The 9709-nt window shown below is 41.4% G+C and overlaps 1 protein-coding gene across 2 annotated transcripts in view; it reads right to left on the bottom strand.

Annotated features, from left to right (window-relative positions):
* Nucleotides 1-268: 268 nt before the first annotated feature.
* CHRNA9 (cholinergic receptor nicotinic alpha 9 subunit) overlaps nucleotides 269-9709 on the bottom strand; it is a 28479-nt gene continuing 19038 nt past the window's right edge. For both annotated transcript variants that reach the window (XM_001094288.5, XM_078003258.1), the window contains 2 exons: nucleotides 6159-6691; nucleotides 269-1588 (listed from right to left, as the gene is read on the bottom strand). In XM_001094288.5, the coding sequence (XP_001094288.2) occupies nucleotides 1047-1588; nucleotides 6159-6691 (1075 nt within the window). In that variant the 3' untranslated portion in view covers nucleotides 269-1046. The remainder of the gene's footprint in view (nucleotides 1589-6158; nucleotides 6692-9709) is intronic.

Raw genomic sequence — 9709 nt, 5'->3', positions numbered from 1 at the left:
TCTCCTATGCTAAATCATAATTTGTCATGGCCTAAAGCAGGGTGACTTTAGCAGACGTAGCCCAACTCTGAGTCCCAGTGCTGAGGGCTGAGTCCCAGTTCCACTTACACCTTGTTGGATGTTGAGGAGGCAGGTCACTTATACCCGCCTTTTAAGCCACAGTTTCTTTCTCTGAGAAAGAATAGTAATACTCGCCTCCCCAACTCACAGAATTGTTATGAGGATCCAAGTGATCAGACTTGTGCATAAGAATTGCTGTGACACCCAATAAAATGTGAATCATGTCGCTTTTATTACATGTAGGAAAAACGTGATCCATGTTTGGTGAAAAGTTCAGTGAATGAATGGATGAGCCCAGCTTGCTAATCACCTTATTTTGATACAAGACAGGAAGAACCTCATCTATCATATTTTAATCAAGGGGTAAATGCAGGAATGACTTCATCTTTTGGGTTTATATAAAACGTAACCAACATATACAACCTCACCATTATGAAGCAAGATCTTTCCCCGTTAAACAGCTGATGCTTAGACTTTCTTCACATGGGACAAAAGCTTTTATTCCACTATTTGAGATATGACTTCAAATGCACTATGCCTGAATAAGGTACCATTGAGACTTAAATCACACTAACATATATATGACTATTTCATTTTTTAAAGCATGATTTAAGGGGAACTAAGGGGAAAACGAGTTTGGTTTGTTTTGCCTTTTTGTTTTAAATTTTACCAGTAAAGTGTATTTTGTTATCTGTACTGCCAAAGAGGTGAATCATTGTATAAACTAGAGGCCAGTCACCCACCGCTATGGTGGGCTATAAAAGGTCTCTTTCCCTATTTCTTCCATCTTCCTACCCTTGAAATTTTGGATCTCCTGCTTAATTTGACAGGGCAGATAGCTTCGACATTGATTTGAGGTTAAAAATAAAACGTACAGACAACATAACCCCTAAATTATAGACGAACAAAAATCTTGGAAGAACACTGGAATAGATCACAGGGAATTGTATTAATTTCTACCGAGATAGCAAAGCCAATATCTGTGACTAATCCGCTCTTGCTATGATCAAAATAGTCATCACAAGCACCATGATGAAAAAAATCCACATGAAGAATCGGTCTATGACTTTCGCCACCTTCTTCCATTCACTCCCTTTGGAATTGGTGGCCTTGTGGTCTTTGAGGCACTTGGCGATGTACTCAATATTCCTCGTCAGCACTTTGTACTGTGCACAGTAACTCTCGGCCTCCTGAGGGTTCTCACCCTGGCAGCCCAGGTCGTTCTTTAAGCGTTTGTTCATGCCCTTCTTTCTGGAAAGGTCTTTGTTCCTGGCTGTTTTCGGGTTAGACTCTGGGAGTTGGCTGTAAACTTTCCTGAGGTGGTCCCGCTCTCTACTGTGGTGCGGGCTGAGGCAGCTTTCACCCACATCATAGACAAACAAGACCCTGGACATGTATTTCAGGATGACCACCCTGGCCCAGTGTGGCACCGGCCGGGCCTCGGCCCCACAGAAGTGGATATTCATCACCATGATGGTCAAGGCAGTGGAGGCTGTGATTAGGGCCATCGTGGCAATGTAGTATTTACCTGGAATTAAAATAACAACTGTAACTGAATTTGCTTTAAAATGGTCCTCATACAGCCATGAGTCACTTAACAACAGGGATATATTCTGAGAAAGTTATTAGTCATTAGGTGATTTTGCTGTTGTGTGAACATCATAGAGTGTATGTCCACAGACCTAGATGGTATAGCCTTCTACACACCTAGATTGCACGGTATAGACTGTTGATTTGAGGCTACAAATCTGTGCAGCATGTTACTGTATTGAATACTGCAGGCAATTATACACATGATTATCAAACGGTTAAGTATTTGTGTGCCTAAACATAGAAAAGATAAAATGAAAATTGACATTATAATCTTATGGGACTGTTGTTATATACACGGTCTGTCATTTACCAAAACATTGTTATGAGGCACATGACTATATTTGGCTTAAAAAGAAACAAACACTCTTTCTAAGGAGGTGTTATACCCTAGTGGTTACCAGTATAGACTTTTTTTTTTTTTTTTTTTTTTGAGACAAAGTCTCACTCTGTCGCCCACGCTGGAGTGCAGTGGTGTAATCTCGGCTCACTGCAACCTCTGGCTCCCAGGTTCAAGCGACTCTCCTGCCTCAGCCTCCCAAGTAGCTGGGATTACAGGCGCCTGCCATCACACCCAGCTAATTTTTGTATTTTTAGTTGGGGGGGGGGGTTTCTCCATCTTGGCCAGGCTGGTCTCGAACTCCTGACCTTGAGTGATCTGCCTACCCCGGCCTCCCAAAATGCTAGGATTACAGGTGTGAGCCACCGCACCCAGCTGTAGTATAGACTTTTGAATCTGACTTCCTGGATTCAAATCCCAGCTGTATCACTCCCTGCACTTGTGGCCTTCAGCAAGGCATATAATCCTGCTAAGCCTCAGTTTCCTGGTCGTAAAGTGGGCGTAGTAATAATATCTAACTCGCAGGAATATGAGGAGGCTTAATTGAGATGACACATGTGAAGTTCTCAGCACTGTTCCTGGCTCGAAATTAAAAAGTTTGGAAATATTTCCTGAGATCATGAGGTGAAAAATTTTTCCACACTCAACAAACAAACAATTAATGAACTTGACCAGTTCTCAGAACTGTCTTCAGACCTCATTAATATGAAAGCCAATTGCTATTGGGTAAGAAAGGAGACTGTGTCACTATTAGTCCTCAAACTGTGATTATATAAAGCACATGTTGATGAAAAAGGGAAATTAAGGAAGGAAACAATTAAGATAAGGCTACAAATTTATGAAATATAGAATAAAAATCCAAGAAGATGAACAAAACCAAAAGCAAAGTTTTGAAAAAGTAATAAAATTGATAAACCTTTGATAAGACCACTTACAGGATAGAGAGAGACATACAGGAAGGGAAAGAGAGAGAGAAGATGGAAAAGACTTATAAAATAGTACAATATTATAAATAACTGTGTAGTCGGGTGCGGTGGCTCACACCTGTAATCCCACCACTTTGGGAATCCCAGCCCTTTGGGAGGCTGAGGCTGGTGGATCACTTGAGGTCAGGAGTTGGAGACCAGCCTGGCCAACATGGTGAAACCCCATCTCTACTAAAAATATAAAAAACATTAGCCGGCTGTGGTGGCAAGTGCCTGTGATCCCAGCTACTCAGGAGGCTGAGGCAGGACAATCACTTGAATCCAGGAGGCAAAGCTTGCAGTGAGCCGAGATTACGCCACTGCACTCCAGTCTGGGCAACAGAGCTAGACTATGTCTCAAAAAACAAAAATAAAAATAGCTGTATAATAACATATTTGATAATCTAGGTGAAACTGCTGGGAAAATGTCAGGTGTCAAAATTAGTGCAAGAATAAAGAACACTTTAATAGAAATAGGAATCAATCAAACACCATCCCCCCACCAAAGGCTCTAGGCCCAAAAAGAATTTATAGGTGAGTTTTACCAAACTTTCAAGGAACAAATAATTCCCATCTTATGCAACTTGTTCTAGAAATAGAAAAAGAGGGAAAACTGCCCAGTTCATTTTGTGAAGTCCATTTGACCTGATTCCAAAAGTGACAAGAAAAGAAATATTAAAGCCATTTCACTAATCGACATATTTGAGAAACTTCTACAAAATATTAGCTAACTGAATCCAACAGTGTCTTAAAAGGATAATGTATCATAAAAAAAGAGTTTGGTCCAGTTATACAAAAGAGTTCAATATCAGAAGACTTATTGATGTAATTCACGACATTGATGAGTAAAAGAGAAAACTCACATTATTATCTTAATAGATGAAGACAAAGTATTTGATAATGTTTATCATCTACTTATTATTTGTCAAAAACTCTGAGTTAATATATGAGACATTTCTTAAAATGGTAAAGGTCATGGGCCAGAAACCTATATCAAGGGCTACATTTGATGCAGAAAACCTAAGCATATTTCTGTAATATTGTGAACACATTCCATGGGTGCTATGAATAACAAATTATAATTGTTAAATAAATGTTCTCAAGATCTGTGTGCACTTTTCCTAAGAAGATAAATTTCAGCCAGTTGCGGTGACTCACACCTGTAACTTTGGGAGGTCAAGGTGGGAGGATCACTTGAGCCCAGGAGTTCAAGACCAGCCTAGCCAACATAGTGAGACCCTATCTTTTTAATTTTTTAATTTTTTTCTACATATATATATTATTTTGAGACAAAGTCTCACTCTATTGCCCAGGTTGGAGTGCAGTGGTGCAATCGTGGCTCACTGCAACCTTCACCTCCCAGATTCAAGTGATTCTCCTGTCTCAGCCTCCCAAGTAACTGGGATTACAGGCACGCACCACCATGCCCAGCTAATTCTTTTTATAGAGACAGGGTCTCACCATGTTGGCCAGGCTGGTCTTGAACTCCTGACCTCAAGTGATCTGCCTGCCTCGGCCTCCCAAAGTGCTAGTATTACAGGCATGAGCTACCATGCCCAGCCTTCATTTTTAAATAATAAAAATAAATTAAAATAAAATTTAAAAATATAAATTTAATTTTAAAAATATAAATTTCATATTTTCATAAAAACAGAACAAGAAATTCCTGTGAGACATCTGTCTTTAGAAATTGTGCCAGCTTGCTAGATAATGTCACTGCCCAAGAAGAGAGTGGGACCGTCCCATGATCTTTCCTCGAACAGGGCTATGATCATCACTGCCAATCATTTCTGCCTCAGGAGAGGTAATAAAATGCCAATACATCTCCTTTTTATTAGAGGACGAAAAGCCTTCTGTGTTTAATTCTGAAAAAGAGGGCTCTGTGTGTGTGTGTGTGTGTGTGTGTGTGTGTGTGTGTGTGTGTGTGTGTATGTATTTTGCAAGGAGAGACATAAAAAGGAACATATCTCCAAATGGAGAAGCCACTGTAGTATCATCTCAATATTGGGTAATTGGACTCAGTAAAGAGTAAAAGGGCAAGGCAACATCTCTTGATTTTGGACTCTAAGTTCCTTGGTGTTCTAGAATTTCTCCTTATTGCTTACTTTAAGGAACTCAAACTTAGATCTAGCTTGATTCTGGTAAGCATCTGTTACAACAGCAAGTCCTTGAGATGGAGATGTTGGATCTCAAGGGTATTGGAGGCAGAAAGTAGACATTAAAGAGGATAGGAAAGCCCTCAGAACAAGCTAGGCAAGGATAGGGGAGGCAGGGGTGGTACCCTCAGTCTGCACTCCAGTCCTTGGAGGGACATTTCATTATTGTAGATTTTTGAAAATTTAGTCTGCTTTGGAATCATCTCAGATTCTCAAATCTTGGCCAAGTTGCTAAATCAAACTCTCCGGGTGTAGGAACTTGCATTTTAATAAGCTCTTCCACTGCTATTATACCCAATGCAGATGAAATTTTTCTGTTAAGGGTAGACGTCAGGCTTAAAAAGCACATCTTTCTGCCATGTTTGCCACTCTTCCCAAGAAGAAAGCCCTTGTCACATGAAATGATAACAATAGTCAATAGTCACTGTTTACTCAGTACTTACCATATGCCAGGGCATGCACTAAGCAGTGACACACAAATTTTACAGATGATGAAGCAGAGACTAAGAGAACAAGTAACTTGCTTAAGTTTGATCAAGGAGTGAACAGTGAAGTCAGCATTCAAATGCAGGTTTCTTTGACTTCAAAATCAGGTTTTAACCTCTGAGTCAGTGGATTTCAGACTTAAACGGAAAATGCATCAGAATCACTCAGAAGCTTGTTAAAACAGGATGCCAGGGCCTTATCTCCAGAATGTCTGATTCAGTAGGCTTAGGGTGGGCCCTGAGGTTTTGCGTTTCTATAAGTTCCCAGGTGATGCCAATGCTGTACATCTGGGAACCACCACTTTGATAACCACTGCTCTAAAGTGTAATGCTTTTCATTGCTCTTTTGTGTAAACCCAGAGACCATAAGACCAGTTTTGATTCCAAAAGCCTTATCTATATTGAAAGATGCTAACTGCAACCACCAGAAAAGTTCGAGACAGTCTGTATTGAGTCTGAAATTGGCTCCATTGTTTCAAGTTTAAAGGCACACACACAACCTTAAAGGCATGACCCCAGGCACTACAAAGCTGGGCTTGAAGTGGAAGACACTTAAACTCACCTATCAGGGGGACATTTTCTGAGGCCGGCATGATTTCTGCTACCATTAGTTGAAATACAGTCATGGCCAACAGGATGGTCACTCCCAGGGAGACCTTTTCTCCAGATGCTGCTGGGAGATAAAAACTCAGAGGAGCCAGAAAAGATATGAGGACACATGGGATGAGGAGGTTGACAATATAGAATGAGGACCTCCTCTTCAGAAGGAGGGTGAATGTGACATCCGGGTAAGGCTCAGAGCAGCAGCCATAGGAGATCACATTCTTCACAGCAGGCATGCCATGGACCTCCCATTCCACATCTTCAATGAAGTCAGAGAGATCTCCGCTGTCCAGGGCGTTGAATATGTCTACCTGATTGCCATTGTAGGTCCAGGAACCAAAAGTCAGGTTGCACTGCTGGTTGTCAAAAGGGAAGTAGGTGACATCCACCACACAGGAGCTTTTGGTGATGGCCGGTGCATCCCAGGTGATCAGCCCATCATACCGCAGGACCACATTGGTGTTCACAGGCTCTGAAGATTCATCGTCAGCCCTGGAGGTCAGATGAGGAAAATGAAAGCCACATGCTAGGAGAACTTGCCACCTTCCTTACCCCAGGCAGCTCACTGTGCCCATCACTTCAGTGTTTTGGCCATGGAACACCATTTTCCCTGTGATTGTGGCTCGGGAGTCTGGAATCAACTCTAATTTGTCCTTCTCCTCCATCTCCTGTAACTAGTCAGGGCCAAGTTCTCTTGGAGTCTTCCTTTAAAGCATCTCTGCTCTCTACCCCTTCCTGTCCATTCCCAATGCCACTTTCTTGGTCCAGGTGTAATGATTTGAACACACAGACAAAAAGTAGGCCTGTCGATACTAAAATCTGCTTACTTGATTTGTTAACTTTAGGCACAAGAATATTAAAATAAGCTTTTTATGGCTATTAGAAAAGCTATACATGTTTATTTGTAACATTTGGAAAACTCAGAGGAAAAAAGGTCATTCACCCATAACTTTAGAGATAGTCACTTATTCCAGATATATCTTCTTTTGCTTTATCAATATTTATGCCTTGTATTTTGGGGTACAGAATTTCTATTTTTCTCTAGGGAATTACTTTTTCTCCATTGCCATTGCAAGGCAGAGGAAATGTTGGTCAAGGTGCCCCAGTGTCCCTGGCCAAAGGACGGCTGAGTGGCCCGGGCTTGGTCCAACAGATTCACCCTTTCCAGAGTTTAGGTCTTAAGCAGAGTGATCCAGAGACCAAAAACATCACCCTAGTGATGGCTCCCTATTCAGAAAAAAATAGACAGTCCCTCTTGTCTTGAACGCTAGAGCAGCCTTGGTTCTGTCCTTTCCAAGAGTTGGTTGTTTACTTTTTCCTTTATTTAAATGAGATGTGCCACATCCTTCTAACAAATTCCTATTTCACAAGGTTGCCAAAGTCAGTTTCTGATGCTTACAACCAAAAAGTCTTAACTGGTACATTTCTGTTAACATTTGGATGCATATTTTTGCAGTCTTCCTTACAATTTTTTCCCTGCAAAGTATATTTTGGCTAAATATAATGTGGTATTCTGGATTGGATCCTGGAACAGAAAAAGTACATTCACGGAAAAACTGGTAAAATCTGAATAAAGTAGTTTAGTCAATAACATTGTATTTATTTTGATAAGTATATTATGGTTATGTAAGAGGTAACATTAGGGGAAACTGCGTGAAGGGTATAAGGGAATTCTGCACTATCTTTGCAACTTTTCTATAAATCTAAAAATTATTCCCCAATTTAAAGTTAACTTGCAAAAAATAAAAAGGAAAAAAAAAGACGAAACAAAATTTTTAAAAATACATGGTCATCTGTTCATACTCTTCTACAACATTCTTTTCATGTCTAAATAGCATTCTATTATATTCCACTATATTAGATACATCATAGTTATTTAACCAGTCTACTGAGGCTTGACATTATGGTTGCTTCCAGTTTTTGTATTTATAAGCAACGCTGCAGTGGACATCTCTGTAGCTGAGTCTTTACATTTATCCACTGACCCTTTCCTTAGGTTAAATTGCTGAAAAAGGATGTGCTGGCCGGGCGCGGTGGCTCAAGCCTGTAATCCCAGCACTTTGGGAGGCCGAGACGGGTGGATCACGAGGTCAGGAGATCGAGACCATCCTGGCTGACACGGTGAAACCCCGTCTCTACTAAAAAATACAAAAACTTAGCCGGGCGAGGTGGCGGGCGCCTGTAGTCCCAGCTACTCGGGAGGCTGAGGCAGGAGAACGGCGTAAAAAACCCGGGAGGCGGAGCTTGCAGTGAGCTGAGATCCGGCCACTACACTCCAGCCTGGGCGACAGAGCTAGACTCCGTCTCAAAAAAAAAAAAAAAAAAGGATGTGCTGGGTCAGAACAGGCATGTTTTTGAAGGCGGTAAGGGATAAAAGACTACATATTGGCACAGTGTACACTACTCGGTGACAAGCACACTAAAATCTCAGATTTCACACTATACAATTCATCCATGTAAGTAAAAAACACTTGTACCTCAAAAGCTATTAAAATAAAAAATATATTGGCTGGGCGTGGTGCTCATACCTGTAATCCCAGCACTTTGGGAGGCCGATCACTTGAGGCCAGGAGTTTGAGACCTGCCTGGCCAACATGGCAAAACCCTGTCTCTACTAAAAAAGTACAAAAATTAGCCAGGCATGGTGGCACACGCCTGTAGTCCCAGCTACTCGGGAGGCTGAGGCAAGAGAATTGCTTGAACCCAGGAGGCGGAGGTTGTAGTGAGTCAAGATTGCACCACTGCACTCCAGCCTGGGTGACAGAATGAGACTTCGTCTCAATAACAACAAAAAAATAATAAAATAAAATAATGCATGTCTATATATATTTTTTAAAGAACAGACATGTTTTTAAAGTTTTTATTTTTTCCACTCATTAGAAATTGGGTGCCACAATATTAACTCTAATCTACTCAGGAGGAGGAGGAGGTATGGACTGAGTTAACTCCATACCCAAGCAGATCTTTAATTGTGAGTGTTTGTGAAGATAACAAAATAAATTTTTTGAAAATGCCTGAAGCTTCCTCCTGCAACAGTGAGAAACGTGTACAGTTAGCTATAAGTGAGAACTAGACCTGAACTGAGAACACTGCTCACCCATCCTACTTCCTTGGGGCAAGAGGAGAGATCTGGGGATCAGAGAGAATCTGTGTGGGGCTAGGACAATTGCACTGGGCAGGGTCCCTGTAGGAAATAGATGGCCTACTCCAATTAGATAAACTGAGGAGAGTTTAAGAAAGGGACTGTTCACAAAGGTATGGATACGATGCAGAGAAACCATTCCTGGACATGAAGAGGTGAGGAGAAAGTGCAGTTACCAGAACCTGGAAGGAAAGATTTGCGTGAAGAGGGTCACCATGATAGCAGTGATGACTTTCCTTCAGGGAACACATCCAGGCAAAGATAACCTCCCAGGAAGACAGTGAGGGAATATACACGCTAACCTCACTCTCTCTTCTCCCTGCAATTGCCCACTGATGCTCCACATTGGCCAAACCCAACCCCAAGCC

This window comes from Macaca mulatta, chromosome 5 (assembly GCF_049350105.2).
Source record: "Macaca mulatta isolate MMU2019108-1 chromosome 5, T2T-MMU8v2.0, whole genome shotgun sequence".
NCBI lineage: Eukaryota > Metazoa > Chordata > Mammalia > Primates > Cercopithecidae > Macaca > Macaca mulatta.
This window is presented reverse-complemented; position numbering and strand designations above follow the sequence as displayed.